The sequence below is a fragment of the Panthera leo genome, chromosome A2 (genome assembly GCF_018350215.1).
Source record: "Panthera leo isolate Ple1 chromosome A2, P.leo_Ple1_pat1.1, whole genome shotgun sequence".
NCBI classification, from domain to species: domain Eukaryota; kingdom Metazoa; phylum Chordata; class Mammalia; order Carnivora; family Felidae; genus Panthera; species Panthera leo.
Genome location: NC_056680.1, coordinates 148,509,671 through 148,527,943, shown reverse-complemented (window position 1 = coordinate 148,527,943; position 18,273 = coordinate 148,509,671). Strand labels below are relative to the sequence as shown.

General features: G+C 41.3%; 1 protein-coding gene across 3 annotated transcripts in view; it reads right to left on the bottom strand.

The window, feature by feature from the left end:
- LRGUK (leucine rich repeats and guanylate kinase domain containing) overlaps positions 1-18,273 on the bottom strand; it is a 108,754-nt gene that overhangs the window by 7,301 nt on the left and 83,180 nt on the right. For all 3 annotated transcript variants that reach the window (XM_042925169.1, XM_042925164.1, XM_042925177.1), the window contains 3 exons: positions 17,822-17,961; positions 5,873-5,961; positions 3,662-3,784 (listed from right to left, as the gene is read on the bottom strand). In XM_042925169.1, the coding sequence (XP_042781103.1) occupies positions 3,662-3,784; positions 5,873-5,961; positions 17,822-17,961 (352 nt within the window). The remainder of the gene's footprint in view (positions 1-3,661; positions 3,785-5,872; positions 5,962-17,821; positions 17,962-18,273) is intronic.

Sequence of the window (18,273 nt, the reverse complement as noted above, 5' to 3'; positions counted from 1 at the left end):
TCAGCTTGGACTGAGTTCTTGGGTTTGTCTTTTTTTGTTAGACAACAGTTTTTGGAATCCCTTCACAGAATACTAGTCCCCCTTCAGGTAGATACCCATGCTCCTACAAGACTTTGTTTTCCAATGTCTTGCTCCCACATAAGGTAACTGAGCTTATCTAAGAAGCACTCCCTAAAGAATTGAGATCAATACTTTTGGATTTCCCAGTGACTGAGCAGTTCTTTCCTCTTGCAGTGGGCAAGTGCCATTATTAACCCTGTTTGGGCGCTTCTGTCTAGAAGTATAATAAACTGAGTATTGTTCTCCTAAATACAATGTTAGATGCATTTATGTTTTATAGGCTAGATCTTCTATTCCAAACTATAGAAGCATAAAGATATTCTTCCTTCTTTTAGGAAAAAACACAATAATCCATAGATCTTATGGCCAAATCTCTAAAGTAATACAAATGTAGTAAGTTGAAGGAAGCACAGAAAGAAAATATCAAGAAACACATCACATGGATTTTTAATACATATCATATTAGTTTGTTAGGGCTGTTGTAACAACATACTGTGAACTGAGTGGCTGAAATGCATTGTCTCACAGTCCTGGAGTCTAAAAGTCTCAAGATCAAGGTATCAATAGGACTGGTTCCTTCTGAGGGCTGTGACAAAGAATTCTAGGCCTTTCTTCTAGCTTCTGGTGGTTTTCTGGCAATCTGGTGTTCCTGGGCTTCTACATCACCCAAGCACTCTTCTGTGTGTATGTCTGTGTCAAGTTTCTCCTTTTTATGTGGCCATATTGCATTAGGGGTCTACCTTACTCCAGTATGACCTTATCTTAACTAATTACATCTTCAACAACCATATTTCCAAGTAAGGTCACATTCTGAGGGGGTTAGGAATCCAGCAGGTAAATTTGGTGGGAGGCAGGACACAATTCAACCCATAACACATGTTTTGGTCTCTTATTTTTGAAAAAGAGTATGTGTACATTTAAAGCACACACCAGGGGCACCTGGGTGGCTCAGTTGGTTAAGCGTCTGACTCTTGATCTCAGCTCAGGTCTTGAGTTGTAAGTTCAACTTACAGGGTTGTAAGTTCAAGCCCCACATTGGGCTCCATGTTGGCCATGGAGCTTACTTAAACACAAGTAAACCTTTTTTAAAAAAAAAAAAAGGGGGGGGTGGTTACAGAGCAAGTTCTGTCTCTCAACAATTACTCTTCCTTTGTATCAAAGAAAGCATTAAATGAAAATGCTTTGAAAGACAGATGTAAAAGAAGTATAAAGAAATATCAGAGTTGAAAGACACACGTCTATTACCACAAGTGAACATTCAGACTTGAGGGTAGGCCTGACCCACCCTTTTCACCTGGGGGACAGACGATGAATAAGCCCAGTGCAGCCTGTTAAGTACTCTTTTTCTCTCTCTGTCATGGTCTGAACGTGTCCACTCCCCTCCCTTCAATTCATATGTTGAAATCCTAATGCCAATAAGATGATTTTGGGGTGGGGTGGGGGTGGGACCTGCCGGAGTTTGTGAGGAATTGGATCAGAGCCCTAATAAGAAGAGACACAAGAGCTCTTGCTTCCTCTCTCTGCTCTCCACCACGTAAGGAAGAGGCAAGACGGTGGCCATCTGCAAACCAGGAAGAGGACCCTTACCAGAATGTGACGATGCTGGTCCCCGATCTCAGACTGCTTAGCACCCAGAAGTGTGAGAAATGAATGTCTGTTGTTCAAGCAACCCAGTCTACAGTAATTTGTTACAGCCGCCTGAACTAAGACCTTCTCTTTCTCACTGGATTCTCATCAACCTAGTGCACTAAAACTTCAGAGCTTGAATAAATCCTCACAGATCCACAGTTTCAACACTATCAAAGAAAGTTAACTTGCTAATCATAATACTAGGTCCCCAGTATCTAGCGAAATGTATAGGCTTGGAGGAACCATTTAGAAGGGATGGTTGTTTTTCATCATCAAGCTTATGAAAGGACATCCAAATGGTACAACAATGGAACTCAGAAATAAAGGAAAACATCACTCATTCTTTAAACTGTCATTCTTATCATGATACATGCCCTTAAAAAATATCCTTTGCTGTGGGCAGAGTTTTAAAATAACTTTTTAAAGTTATATTAATACTTCAAAATTGATTAAATGTTCACCATTGAAAATAAGGGAGAAGAACAAAGAAAATAAAAATTGGTCATAATCTCATCACCAGAAGATACTGTTCGGATATTTTCAGTATTTTTTTTCCTATACATACGCATGAATATCTTTAAACCTAATTATGTTGGATATACATATGCATTTCAATTTCAACACTTATTATATCATAGGCATTGATTTGTATTTAACTCCTTATACCTTAACTAACATTTGTTTTAACATGTGAGAAACTTAATCGTGTGTAATGGGCCAATTTTTTCCACTGACGAAATATTTCATCAAATCATCATGGATTCTTAATAGTCTTTTTAGGATATAAATATAAAATACATATCCAGTGCACACAATTTAGAAGGTACAGAAAAAGGATAAGAAGAAAATAAAAATAACTGATAATCTTAGAGAAATATCCACTGTTAATGTTTTAGTGCACTTCGTTCCCATCACATTTCTTGTCTATACATTGCCATGTATTCAGACACTCCAGAGAGACTGCCAAACCCACACACCCCGTCTGAAGAGTTCTCTACTTGGTTCTCTGTCATTGGTCTGTCTGGCCCGGCCACAGATAATCGGATAAAGGGTGGGTGCTTGATATAGGTGCAACCAATGTGTAGACCAGCTTATTTCCTACAGATCTCTATTCAAGAGTGGCACCCCTGCCAGGTGGTTATTGACCCAACCAGCCAGATCTTTGCTTGGGAAGTTTGGATTCAAGACCGATGGAGAGATGGTCAATTGTAGAAATAGACGTGGCTGAAGAAGCAGCTTTATTCTGTCTATTACAGAATATAATAGAATGCTTGCTAAGGCCAAGCATTGAATTCAGTGGGGGAGTGTCTGCTGTGGTCTATATGTAGTCTTCACCTTAACACATATTCAGCTTTTGAACCACACTTTGACACATTAAGCAATGGAACCCTGAAATGCCCCCCTTTTCCTTTAATGTTAGACATCGGCTGGTAAACATTTAGAAACACAGCACTACATTAATCAGAGATGCTGATTGCAGATTACAAACACCAACTCTGGCTAATTTTAATATTTAAAAGAGAGTTATTGAAAAGCTATTGCATAGTTTATAGACTTAATGGAAAATGGAGAAATCACACCTAAAACCCAGGCAGGAACCAAGGTAAGCCAGGTACCAAGTTCACAGCCAGGTCTCAATATGGGAAGAGATTGGTAGATCATCACTGCTTGCACTCCACCATGGATGCTTGATCTTCCACGACTGGTGTCTTGAATGATCTCTAACTGCCCTGCATCTTTGTGTCACTCCCTTAAGATTCAAAATCCCAGAAAGAAGCTTTTAACCATATGAACACAGGTTATATGCCTGTATCCTCCCTAGAGGGCCAGGATCTACTCCTCTGAAATTCCAGAGTGGACGGTGGGGCCCTGCTTCCCAGTTTTAGGATTTCTCTGAAGCTTAGGGATGAGTGCCATGATTTTAACTAATCATCAGAAAAGAGCCAATTATATCCAACAAAACTCAACTCACCTCTTTTCAGAATATGGTCCAAAGGGGGTTTTAAAATAATCTTCAGAAAGGTCAAAATTTTTCTGTAATTCGAAAGCTGTAAAATAATGTAGACTATTGATAATAGGTGCTGGTACCAGACCCCTGAAATCAGAAAAAGAAAACCCGCAAGAATTTTGTAATGATACCAAACATATACACATGTAATACCTAAATACTGACCAATGTTATCCACATAAATGCAAATGCTAATAAAATCTATTTGGAACAATGTACTATACCAACTGCAACATTTACTCCAGAGCTTGTCTTAAAACACTAGCGTTATTATTCTAATTTGTAGATTAAGCAAATTTGTATTGTTTTGAATCTTCCTTATCCATTAAGTCACTAATATAAGCAAATTATCTTCCTACTGATAGGACGTATTCTACGCATTCTATTATAAATCCTAGTCCATTTGTTATGTGAGGCCCAGCAATGTATCAACTGCTATTAAAACTGAAATAGATATTTTTGAATTTTGTTTACAATCCAATGCTTTGAAATGATACCAGAATAAAATATCTCTAAAAATGCTAATGTTATAATCTCAACTGAACTTTAGCGGAAATATTTTTTCATCTCTACTAGCCTGTTTCCCCAGAGTGACTTGAAAGAATCATTAACCATTTTCAGCGAAAAAAATCCCATCTCTATTCCCCTCAGACTTGCTAAATAGAGTTGCTGTGTGCAAAGTAGGCCAATTGCACATAAATGCATGCAAATTCAAAGCATCTCTCTGTCCTAGTATGACCCATTTGGAACTCATATTTCAAACTGCTTAGTTGTCTATCCCCAGTGTTTTCATAAGCATGGTCCTGCTGCTGGTCAGAGGTCACACAGACCCCAGTTTTGATGCTCTGGAGGACACTGCCTACCTCCTGGCCATCACCCCCCTGGCCCTTCAGTAGAACTCCATATATACGGCACAGCCAATCTTTTGAACCAGATTATCCAAAGATAGCCTACTAAGATGGAGAAAATTCATCACACTTTTTGGATAGGTAACAAATAGACAAAACTTGGTTTCATTTATATTGGTTGAAGACTTTCCACAGCTTAAAATTATAGACAATGAAAAGAACTGAAATTGAAAAAAAAAATTTTTAATGGCTTCTTTATTCTGCTTCCTTGAATCACTGCATTCTAAAAAGCTTTTTTAAATGCTATAATTAAGGTCTTGTCAATGTTCTTCCTAACTTTCTGAAAACAGGGACTTCACTTTATTTCTCAAATTTTCTAAAATGACATAGAAAAGAGAATTCAGAATATCAAAACCTGTAACATTAAGGGGTGCCCGGTAGCTCAGTAGGTCAAGTGTCGGACTTTGGCTCAGGTCATGATCTCAGGTTTGTGAGTTTGAGTTCCTCGTCGGGCTCTGTGCTGACAGCTCAGAACCTGGAGCTGCTTCAGATTCTGTGTCTCCCTCTCTCTTTGCCCCTACCCTGCTCATGCTCTGTCTTTCTCTCTCTCTCTCAAAAATAAATAAACATTAAAAATTTTTTTTAAATGAGACTACCATTACTTAAAAAAAAACCAACCCTGTAACATAATGAGAAAATTGCAAACATTTTATAGCCATCATGACCTAGTTATTCATTTTGAGTAAATATTAAAGCCTAAATATGCCTCTTAATACACAACTATTAGTAGTACAGTAATTACTATAGCCATAACATCACAAAGACTACTATGCAGAATGAACTAAATAAAACCTTTCATATTAAGAACTGAGAATTCATAGATTAATAGAGACAATAATTCCCACCCTCATGGAATTTGCAGTTTAATATGGGGAGGATGCATTAAATAAATGACTTCACAAATAATTAATTACTATTGTTTTGAGAATCGTGATGGACGAGAACAAGATATTCAGCAAGATATAATTAACCTTCAGTTATGAACAGCTTTGGTGAAGGCTGATATATGTATTCAATTCCATCTGAAATACCATTTTTTAAAAAACCATCAGTTTCTAGGAGCTGTGAACATATTACATCTTCTTTAAAAATATATAAATGAAAGGAAAATACCACTTATAGAACCAGTTTACTACTCACTCACCGGATCTACTTTAGTACAGAGGCCCCCGGTTAGGTCGATGATCTGGGATTCATGGGGTCTATTTGGATCCTAGAGAATCAAGGTAAAGATGCCCAGGTGTAAATAAATGTGATAAATCGCTACCTTTGAAACAAAACGGTGTGATGAGGAGGAATCTTTCCCATCAGGGCCTGCCGGGCTGTCTCATATTGTCTCTCTATAGAATCTCTTTCCTAGGCAAGAAATATGATGAGAAAAAAATTATACTGCTGGTAAAAATACGTCAGATGGTAAAAGTACCCATAATCACTGTCTTCTTACAAGAGATTGTCAAATATGTGGAAAGAAAAAGGGAAAGAAGGCCTAAATAAACAACTGGTATTGGTTCAGTGGAAAGAAAAGAAGTTATAAATAAAAAATAGTTTTATGAAGACCACAGTTTAATGTATCGACTTTATTTGATATCTAAATAATAGTGTAGCAATTTCTTATTAATGTTTATACATATTTTTTTAATCTTTCCCATGAGATTATCTCTCAAGGATATATATTATTATTGTCTCTTTAGTCTTCCCAGATCTTGGCACACAGAGTAGTTAGCAGATGGGCTAAATACGACCCTGAAATAGGACAAAGCAAGAGGTCTTTCTCCCATGTTTCACCATCACATCACCATCATTATATACTTAACCACTGGATGGGAATACAAAAACATAAAAGACACAATCTCCGCATTCAAAAGATTTATACTTTGGTGGCAAAAGGGGATTTAAAAAGATGGAGAAAAGGGGCTCTTGGGCGGCTCAGTTGGTTAAGTGTCTGACTCTTGGGGCACCTGGGTGGCTCAGTCGGTTAAGCGTCCGACTTCAGCTCAGGTCACGATCTCACGGTCCGTGAGTTCGAGTCCCGCGTCGGGCTCTGGGCTGATGATGGCCCAGAGCCTGGAGCCTGCTTCCGATTCTGTGTCTCCCTCTCTCTCTGACCCTCCCCCGTTCATGCTCTGCCTCTCTCTGTCTCAAATAAACGTTAAAAAAATATTTAAAAAAAAAAAAAAGTGTCTGACTCTTGATTTCGGCTCGGGTCATGATCTCACGGTTCATGAGTTCAAGCCCTGCATGGGGCTCTGTGCTGACAGTGTGGGTACTGCTTGGGATTCTCTCTCTCCCTCTCTCTCTGCCTCTCCCCCACTCATGCTCTCTTTCTCTCCCTGTCAAAATAAACTTTATTAAAAAAATTAAAAAATTAAAAATGAAATAAAAATAAAAAGATGGAGAAAAAAGATAGCACATGCTGTTTTATAAATAGTGCATGTATCTACATACAGATTATCTAACAGAGTGTGATCTTTTTAGCAACCGTCCATTTACAGGATTTGCTCATTTAAAGCAAATCTGACATAAAATTCTTAATTTACAGGAGAGATAGATTAGCAGGTGCTTATTTGTTTTACATAAAAGACCCATTTGTAAAGGGATTTATAATAGCATTTGTTTAAACAGCAATCTTCGCTTGCAGAAACTTAATATGAAATAAACCTGTTTCGACTTTAATGTCACTCCCAGCCTTCTCTCTACCTTGATATTTCGTTAAAATCTCATAGGAAATGACAACAAACCAGTATCCCAGTGGAAGAATAACGCCCAAGGCATGGTCGTGAGCCCATACCTCCAGGCTAACACCTAGTTTAGCCTTGGGGGCCAGCATCATACCAAGTGGTTGCATGTGTTTGGGGGAATTCTTCAAGAATCGATTTTTAGGGGTTAAGTTGATGTGATTCTAAAAACACCCTTGAAAACTGCTTAAATAACTCCACAAATACACCTAAATTGTTTCATACTACTATAAAATTACTATATATGGACCAACTCTGCTGTACTATTCACTCCCAGGTTATTTTGTTATTATTTTTCCTCAAATTATCTCTATAGCAGCACATATATTTTCTATTGTGGTTTTGCTTTATACCATCTTTATTTTTTTTCTATATTAATTAGTGGTTTAAATTATATCATGACTAGGAAGATGACAGTACCAGTGGAAGCACAGTTTGGATCTTTCAGAATTCCCACACAAAAACTAGTTACAGCAAGCAGACAGCAAACTAAAAAATAGATCAAAATATTTACAAGAAAATTAGGTGGCAAGATATCCCTACAACCCCTAAATAAAGGTGATCATAGCCGCAACACCGCACGGTACCAGTGTCCATGTGAGAGGAAGCCAAAGGAAGCAACAGGGGGACTAAAAGAGCTGAGAACAGGAGAACTTCAAAATGGCCAAAAGTATTCACTGGAAACAAAAGCAGCACCATTGGGCGCCACAGCTGGAATACAGGGGGCCCGTTCTCACTCCAGTAGTGGGTAAGGATAAAGGGTCCGCTGTAAGTCCCGTAGGAGCTGGATCAACTGTGACTTTTTTGTAATGTTTTTATATGTTTGTGTATTTTTGAGAGAGACAGAGCAAGAGTGGGGGAGGGCAGAAGAGACGGAGACACAGACTCTGAAGCAGGCTCTGGACTCTGAGCTGTCAGCACAGAGCCCGAGGGGGTGCTCGAACTCACAGATCGTGAGATCACGACCGGAGCCAAAGTCAGATGCTTAACCAACTGAGCCACCCAGGTGCCCTTCAACTGTGACTTCTTGACACTGACCCATTATGGTTCTTTTCTAAGACAGGACTCCACACTAAAGAAAAGCTGATGAGAGCAGAATAAAAATTAGTTAGGACAGAGGAAACAGAAACAAAGAAAAGAGAACATCTAGACCAAAGTGGTGGAGGGGAACAGAGCCAGGAAACCCCTAAAAGAAGACTGCTGTATATTTTAACACAACTTGAAAGAACCATGCTTCCTTATAAATGTTTGAGAGAACTAATTTCCCATAAAAATGAGAAACTTTTGGGACGCCTGGGTGGCTCAGTTGGTTAAGCGTCTGACTTCGGCTCAGGTCATGATCTCGTGGTTGGTGGATTCGAGCCCCATGTCAGGCTCTGTGCTGACAGCTCAGAGCCTGGAGCCTGCTTTGGATTCTGTGTCTCCCTCTCTCTCTGCCCCTCCCCTGCTCTAGCTCTGTCTCTCTCAAAATAAATAAACATTAAAAAATTTTTTTTTAAACTTTCTAGTAAAATCCCAAAGCTATTATTTTAAAAAAGAGAAAATGGAGACTAACACTTCTACATACAAGGAAAGCATGCTCACGAAACACATAAAGTCTGTAATCTACCATTTCAAAATTAACTAAAAGACATTAAGGAAATGACACAAAACATTAAGGAACAAATAACTTACAAATTTTAAAAATGTTTATTTTGAGGGAGAGGGGCAGAGCAGAGCCTGACGCAGGCCTCGATCTCACGAACCACAAGACCATGACGTGAGCCAAACCACGATTTGGACACCTGACTGAGCCAGCCAAGAGCCCCACAATTTTTAAAACTTCTAAGTGAGGTGACAGAACTCAAGAAAGAACTAGAAATAGGGGGGAAAAAAAGAGTCACCTTAGAAATGAAAACTAAACCAGAAGGAATATAAGAGTGAATAACACGCACACATAATGCCTTCAGAGGAACAGAAAGTGAATGAAGGAAATTTTTTAAACTCAAAAAGAAATGAAGAAAGAGGTAAAAAGATTCAAGAGAAGATGACAAATATTAAAGACAGGCAAAGAAGATCCAACATACACACAGTAAGAGCCCTTGTGAAAGAAACCAAAACAAGGAAACCCGTTAGGTCGTAAAAACTACAATTCAAGTCTAAAGTATGACAGATGCTCATCAGCAGGCAATGCTGTCCTCACAGCCCCTTCTGGATCTAGCAGAGAATAAGCCTCGACAACAAAACTAGTAAAGACACTGGCCTGAGGCCTAATGGTAAGTATCAAGTGTGCGCATACTTGAGAACTAAGACAAAATGAGAATTAAAAGGGAGCGAGCACATGACTGTGCACTGAGAGTGTCGCTGCAGCCCTGCCATAAACAAACTGGGGTGGAGAACATTTGCAAACAAAATGCTTTTAACCGTTTTCCGTTTTTATACTGGGGGCTAGTAGCATTGGCATTGTCATCCTGAGACTCTTCTATACGTGATCTAGAAAAAACAAGGGAGAAGTTTAGTGACATTGGAGTTCTATCATCTCCCACGTCTTTCAGAATCAGGATTCTCAGTGTGGAAGAAAGATATGTCATAGAGGAGAAGATGAGTAAAAATCCTCACGTCTTGAATCTGAATTGGAAATATTAAGTTGAACTCATGAAATATTTTATCTATCCATAGAAAGGGCCTAGAAACAATGACCACCCCAATAGCAATGAGCACTCTGCTCTTAGCGACTTGCATTACCATCTTCTGCTTAAAGGAACCAGAGCTTCTTGGAGAATAGGGGGGTTATGGGTTGGAGTAGGTAATGAACCAAAGAGCGTAGAATATCTGGTCCTAACAGAAAGCAGGACGGCAACCCAAGTCGACATAGGTCATGTTAAAGGACACAGGAGCCAACCTGAAGAAGCTCACACTGGCCAAAGGGAGGATAATTTGAGTTTCGATGAGGTTACAAAATGCAGCAGGTAGATACCGTTCAATATGCACAAATCAAGAACAGAATGATCACAAATAATATTTAAAAATTAATTGGTCACCTTCAGAGACTAATTGATAGGAAACCATTATCTTGAAAAAAGCACTTAGACTGCTGATCCTATCTGACCGGTGTCACTTGGTGACCAGGTGGCAGAAGAGAGTAGCATCTCTTTGTAGTACTATTGCATCTAATAAATCCGGTGGATGCAGAAAGCGCTTTTCTTTTGGAGTCAAAACAGACATTGCTAAGCTGCGTGATCTTGGACAAGCTCCCTGAGATGAGCTTTCTCCCAGTCTCGAAAGGAAGTGGTGCTTAGTGGATGCTGGTGCCCAATATTTTGTCACCACAGATTCCCCTTGTCACTGGCTTTCATACAGTCAGGTACTTTGTAGGACTGGACTGGCCTCGTCTGCCCCACGCGTACATTTGCTAAATGGGCTTTGAGTGAATCAATCATTCAGCAACTTCTTTTCTGGAGAATCGGCTCTCAGTAAGCCGGCCTGCCCCACGAGTGAGGGTGTTCCCTAAGAGAGTCAGAAGACCCGGCTGAAGAAACATACAAGTGAAGGCCAAGTGAAGGTTGAAAATCGAGCTGCTTCTTTCTGGAAGGCAAAGATGTCACCCCAGTTCCAGAGCAGAAAGTGTTCACCAAGCCATCGTAACCTTCACGTATGCGTTCCAGGGAGCCAGCCATTGAAAAAGGGGTTGTGTCAGCGAGGGAAAATGAGGTATAGTGTTATCTGACAAAACGCAAGAACTCTGACTTCTGTAATCAATAGTAATAAAGTGAGTCTTGTATAAACAAAACCTCTCACTGCATAGGGTTTGTTATGTACTTTTTGCAGCAGTAAGAAAAGAGCTGTGCACCTTTTTTTTTTTTTTTTTTGTACTCAAACCTTAAAAGAAAATTGTGTTTAAGAAGTAAGGTTGATCAAAATTTTATTTACAGCTCTCCAGGAATCTTTCAGAGAAGTTCAAATTAATATGCTCTGGGAGTCACTCGGAAAAGTAAGTACCATTTAAGCTGAGAAGAGAGAAGAAATAAAGCAACAAGGATTGTATAAGCAAGGAATAAGGAAATAAACTGAATACTTTATTACCATTTAAACTCCTGTGAAATTATGGTCATATTCATTGAAAGCATTTTATATTGATAAGCTGTTTAGAGTCACAAGCAAGAAAAATGATGTTAGCAGATGTTTTTCAAAGTTGAAGAACAAAGAATACTATTCTTCGACATTTCTTTTCTAACAAAGACAAGCCATTTGGGTCCCAGTGATCCCAGAGATGAGGAACAAAAAACAGCAGTCAATATATTAAGCAGAGGTAATACTGAGACTATCTCCATGCTCCGTTGGCCCATTTTCTACTCAGAGAAAGAAGGCAGTAGTAGAAGGGCTAGAGATACGCTGACGAGAAGAGACTAGAGGGGTCTCTACCAGATGGTACGTTCGGTAAGCACAGGGATGAGTTCTACTTCATTCTAGTGTCTAGAACAGGGTCTGGTAAGCAAATACCTGATATGTACTGAAAAGCAAATCCTGATCCTATATACCTGGTAGGAATTCAACAGATTCAAGACGTGTGAGAAGAACAGAAGATGCATCAGTGAGAAGGAAGGCAGGGGAAGGGAACGCATTAGGGCAGGAAAGGGGAGGGGAAGGGAGCCTTCTGCAAATGGGAACGGACTGGATGGCTAGGACAGCAAAGGCTCTTCCCAGGCTTGCTAAATTCGCAATGACAGACTGAACTCAGCCTCCAACAACTATCACTCAGACTATGGACACTACTTTCACACACGGCCACACTTCCCTCAGCTCATTATTCCCCTTCTCCCAGATCTACATCCAGTGGGACAGGAAAGTAAATCCCAGGTCTTAACTGCTCCCACCCTACTGTGGCCTACTGCTGTGGTCTGGATTCCTGACTCTCTTCAAACCCTTCAGCCCGATTGTGTAGTTGGACCTTGGGTTTCGATTTTGCAGCATCACGCTCGGACTACCCCCTTGTAGACTGCCCTTGATTTTTCAAGCTGCAGGAAATCCCACTCACCCCCAGAGAAGTTAAGTAACTCACTGAGGCTTGTCCAGCTAACGAACAAACAAATGACATTCATTCTACTGCACCAGGTGCCCTCCTAAACCCCACAAGTGCCAGCATCCCTCACATCTTTTTCAACCTTTACCACCTTCTTCCCCCTCCCTAGATAAGCACTCTCCCAACTTTATGGTATCCACCTTTTTTGTTATACTTTTAGCACCTAAACACCCTAAGTATTATGGTTTACTATTGCCAATTTTTTTTCAAAAAATTTTTTTAATGTTTATTTATTTTTGAGAGACAGAAAGAGCACGAGCAGGGGAGGAGCAGGAAAGAGCGGAAGACACAGAATCCAAAGCAGGCTCCAGGCTCTGAGCTGTTAGCACAGAGCCCAATGCAGGGCTCAAACACAAGGACCACGAGAACATGACCTGAGCCGAAGTCGGATGCTTAACCAACTGAGCCACTCAGGCGCCCCTAGTATTGCCAACTTTTAAACTATGTATTAATAGAATCATACAATACGTATTCTTTAGAGTCAATGATTCTTTGGCTCAACAGCATGTTAGCAAGATACATCCATGGAGCCAAGTTGGATCACTTTCATTACTGCACATATTTCACTCTATGAATATTCAAAATTTTATTTGGCCAATCTACTGCTAACGGACACTTGAGCTTCCAGTTTGGAAACTGCTATGCACAAGGGTACCATAAACATTCTTGCACACATCTTCCGGTGCCCGTAGCCGCACATTTCTTTTGGAATACCACTGCTGAGGCGTAGGGTACAAATGCCCACCTATTCGCTAAAGCGTACAAAGTGAACCTTCTGTCAGTTGTCTTACAAGAATTTCCACTGCTCCACATCTCAACAGTCAGCTCATAATTTCAGCACTTCTGGTTTATGCATAATGGTATCTCACTGTGGCTATAATTTGCATTTCCTGATAATGAGGTTGCCTATCTCTTCACCTGATTATTGGCCATCTAGATACTCTCCTTTGTGAAGAGATTCTTCCCTGAGCCATTTTTTCTTAATAGTTTATAAAAGTTCTTTATATATTCTAAATAAAAGCCTTTGGCCAGTTTTGGTTATTGCAAATATCATCTCCCTCTGTGTCGTTTGTCTTTTTTTCTCTTTAATACTGTTTTTTTTTTTAATTAACAAAAGTTTCTAATTTTAATGCTCCTCAACATTTTAAACGTTTAAACTCTTCCTTCGTAATTAGTATTACGTTTAAGGAATCTACACCTGCCTCAAAGTCATAAATATCTTCTTACATTATCTTCTAGCAATATTATTGCTTTGTCTTTCACATTAACATAGATAATCCACCTTAAATTTTGTAATCACACCTTGCAGTTAGAAACCGTGCTCAAGAAAAGGTGGAGTACTTGAATACAGGGATGAGACAGAAAGGCGTCGTGTGCACGGAGAGTTTGGGTGGCTATGAGCACAGAGGAAGACCACGGTCTTCAACATGAGAGGGAAGGAGCTTCAGAGAAACAGGACCCAAAAAGGAAATTTCCACCTATCCATTACTGTCAAATGGCTCCCTTGACAGTTTCTAAAGGCGAATATGAACACATTATATCTACAGTTAAGAGACACCAAAAAAGCCAAAAATTTCTACTTTTTTTTTTTTGAACAATTTACGATACAGGTTTTTGACAGGAAGTTGCAATTACTTTCTTCAATCCACTAAAAAAGGCTTCAGAAATACATGGAAATTTATGTTGGGAAAGTAAAATGAGGAAAAACAACATCTTCTCCAAAAGGTTACAGTGAAAGGTATGGGAGATCATTTACATGAAAGCCCTTTCCAAATTACAAATGTGTGTCGGGGCTATTTATGTTCTCTAACATAACATGGTAACATCTCTATAGGCTTCTGCTGTCATGTTGCTCCTTTTGCATTGTTAACAGCCGTGCAGAAGGTTAATAACCTAAAATCTGATAAATGCTTACAATTTAAAAATAGTATTGAATTCATAAGCTTTAAAAGAAAATAAGGCACTAAAAATAACTTTAAGCACATTCGCCCCATATATATGACAGCGTAGTTTAGTATTTTGCTAGTATTTTGTGTGTATTTCTGAAGAATGTAGCTGTTGGCTGTGGGGGGATGTGATTTGCTTCTTTGTGAAGCCATTGTTACATTGTATCTCTACCAGCTCCCACGGAAAAGATACCAGAACCTCCAGGCTGCAAGGGGTTTGAGCGATGTTACCATCCTGGATGGGTCACTGCCAACCCTCTAACACCATACATGTTCCAGACCAGACCACGGATGCTCTAGATTACAGGGCTGAATGGTTTCTCAGGGAGGTGACTGCAAGTAAGGAACGACCTGACTAAAAGTTCACGAGGCTCCTTTTGACCACAAGTGGTAGGTAACACCTGCACCCCTTCTCCATGTACCACCACCAAGGTGGCCCCTTCTACCCTCGCATTGCCTTTTTATCATATCCTTCCCTCTCCAGTTTCTCCATACTGTTCATTAATTTCATACTGACATGTTGGCCAGGAATTATAGCTAAGAACACATAGTGGGGGGGGGGGGATTCCCCCCCTCTGTTCTTCTTATCCTCTCTTCTCACTCCTAAATACCTGAGTGCCCCTGACCAGACAAAAGCTATCTTTAATGAAGCCTGAAAGTTTTCTAACAGGTAAAATTCAGACTGGTCGTGTTGAAATAAATCATGAATACCCACTAACTGGCAGAGAGGTGTGAGTTTCTCCTCCGTGTGTGTGAGGTTGTTATGGCAGGACAGCAGAACTGGGATGCGAGCCGGTCGGTGACGCTGCCAGGACATGGCCCCATCGTGAAGGAGTAAGTACGGCCAAGGATTTGTGTTCTAGAGTTTACACTATGGATACGCCATGTCCTGGGGACACAAAGGAGAACATACATTTGAAAATCTAAGCCCCAGGGGCGCCTGGGTGGCTCAGTTGGTTGGGCGTCCAACTTTGGTTCAGGTCATGATCTTGCGGATGGTGGGTTCAAGCCCCGCGTCGGGCTCTGTGCTGACAGCTCAGAGCCTGGAGCCTGCTTCAGATTCTGTGTCTCCCTCTCTCTCTGCCCCCTCCCCTGCTTGAGCTCTCTCTCTCTCAAAAATAAACATTAAAGAAAAGAAAAGAAAAAAAAAGAAAATCTAAGCCACGACAAGCATAAAATCATACTATCCAAGGACAGGATAACAAGGGCAGAGAGAAAGGGGTAGACTGAGCTGAAAAGAGCTGGATTTCCCAGGATGGAAGGATCGAGGCTGGTAGGCTCCTCGTGGAGAGAGAGGAGGTAACTCCTCTTCCCCAGTTTTCCAGGATGGGGTAAACCTCAAGATCCTTGAACTTGATCCAAAGAATGGGAGTGATCCCAGCTGCTAATGACTGATATTTGACTTCCCACAGACCCTGGTGAATGGGAACGTTTCCAGATCTAATCTATTTTGGATAAATATGATGTTTCCTGCACTTAAGTCTCATGACACGAATTCCTTTTTTTTTTTTTTTAACTTATTTATTTTTGAGAGACAGAGCACAAGTGGGGGGCAGAGAAAGAAGCAGACACAGAATCTGAAGCAGGCTCCAGGCTCCAAGCTGTCAGCACAGAGCCTGACGCGGGGCTCCAACTCATGAACTGCAAGATCACGACCTGAGCCAAAGTCGGATGCTTAACCGACTGAGCGACCCAGGCGCCCCAACGAATTCCTATTATTTATAAATGTTTGGAGTGCACCCACCCTCTGTGCCTTTTTTTTTTTTAACGTTTATTTATTTTTGAGACAGAGAGAGACAGAGCATGAACGGGGGAGGGGCAGAGAGAGAAGGAGGCACAGAATCCGAAGCAGGCTCCAGGCTCTGAGCCATCAGCCCAGAGGCCGACGCGGGGCTCGAACTCACGGACCGCGAGATCGTGACCTGAGTCGAAGTCGGACGCTTAACTGACTGAGCCACCCAGGCGCCCCCCCTCTGTGCCTTTTAAGAAGCCCTCATCCATACCTGTGCCTTTTGCCCTGCCCCAGGTGACTGGACAGTCAGGTTCTCTTGCCTGCTACAATATGAATTCAAGAGACAGAGAGAAGTGGCCAGGAATTGTGAGCACACAGCCAAGAGGCCATGGAGAGTCAGGGCTGGTGTGCGTGAGAATGAGTTCATGTTATGTGCGAGGGAAGCCCGAGTGAGTGGAGGAGGCTGGCCAGGAGAGAGAAGACAACAGGAGAGAGAAATAGGGGCAGAGATGACAGGAACTTGATGCCTCTGGAAGGCGGAGGAACCCCAGCGCCTCACTTTCTAATCCTAGCGCTGGTCGGTTCCTGTGAGGTCTATACCTCATCCGTGCTCCTGACGCACTGTGAATCCACTCGTTCATGTTTTTTATATGGAACTACCTCTTACTGAAGCTGACTTGAATGGATATCTGTGTCTTGTACCACGACACTGTCATTTTATGACTTAATCCAAGTAGGCTGCAGAGCTACGCCTGTATACACTGCAGCCCGAGACTTTTCGTCTGAAGTAACCAGTCTGATTCTCTTGACCTGCCCGCGGCTCTGACTTTAGAACATGATATAATTATTTGCTTAGAACAGCCTAGCCTTGGGGCACTTGGGTGGCTCAGTCAGCTGAGACTCTGACTCTTGATTTTGGCTCAGGTCATGATCTCACGGTTTGTGAGATCGAGCCCTGTGTCGGGCTCTGTGCTACATACAGCCTGCTTGGGATTCTCTGTCTCTGTCTCTGTCTCTGTCTCTGTCTCTCTCTCAAAAGTAAATAAGCAAACACTAAAAAGAGGAAGAGGAAGAACATTTTAGCCTTAAGGAAAAACAAACTAGGACCTGACAACCAAAAGCCAAGTCCTGTGGAATCGGTGATGACGGCAGTGGCCATGATCTAGGCCTCTTCAGATTCCCAGACTGTCCTATGAAACTTAGGTGGAAAATGAGCACAACCTAATTTCCATGCAGAGCCAACAATGCACTCCATACTCCCGCACACACTGATTTTTCTGAGTTGTCAAAGAACTGAACTGGGGCAGAGTCACATGACGGGCTTGTGTGCTGCCAACTTCTACACCATGGCCTCTGAGCGGGCTCGCTCTGAAGGCTTGGCACGACAACACTCAGAAACTTACCCCAACAAGAAAGCGAATTTTCTCCCGAAATGCGTATTTTACCGCGTTTATTCTGTTGCAGCGCTTTTTCTATTCTTGTAACTAGGAGAGCTGAGTTTTGCCTGGGAAGCTGGGGAAAGGTAGTCACCAAAGCCACACTGGATGCCCTTTGTGGAGCCCACGTCTATTCTCACAAGTGTAGAAAGAGGCCAAAAATTTGTCTTCAGCTGACACCAGAGAAGAACTTTGGCGAAAGTTGGTCTCAAAATGCCAAATCTCCTCCGGGCCCGACCCGTGCAGTGTTCAGTAGGGGCCCAGCCCCCTCCACCCCTCCACCCCTCCACCCCTCCACCCCTCCTTACCACTGGGGTTTTTTTGGCTGAAAGTTTGGCCCACAGTTTCACAAAGTAGTTTCTGTCTGTAGCATCCAGGAAATCACACAAACTGGTGGCAGTGAGCTTGCTAGAAGCCTCTTCAGATTTCAGCTGGGGTGTCTCCACATCTGGGAGAGAAAGAAGCAAAGTTTAAAAATCAAAGGCATGAAGTAAGATAAGGGAACTTTCTGAAGGAAGAGAAATGCCTTATCTCTGGATGGGTCTAAAACACAGCAAAACTGAATATTGAAAGTCTGTGCATTTCAACCTGAAAAGTGAGATAATTACAGAAATGTCTTAGAAAACAAGGTAATAGTTATCACTGAATATAATAAAGTCAGGCCACAGCACCTAGTAGACGTGCCCGGGAGTATACTTAGTACTCATCAATGCAGGCATATAAAGGGCATTGAAGTAAACCTTGGCTCATACAATACCTT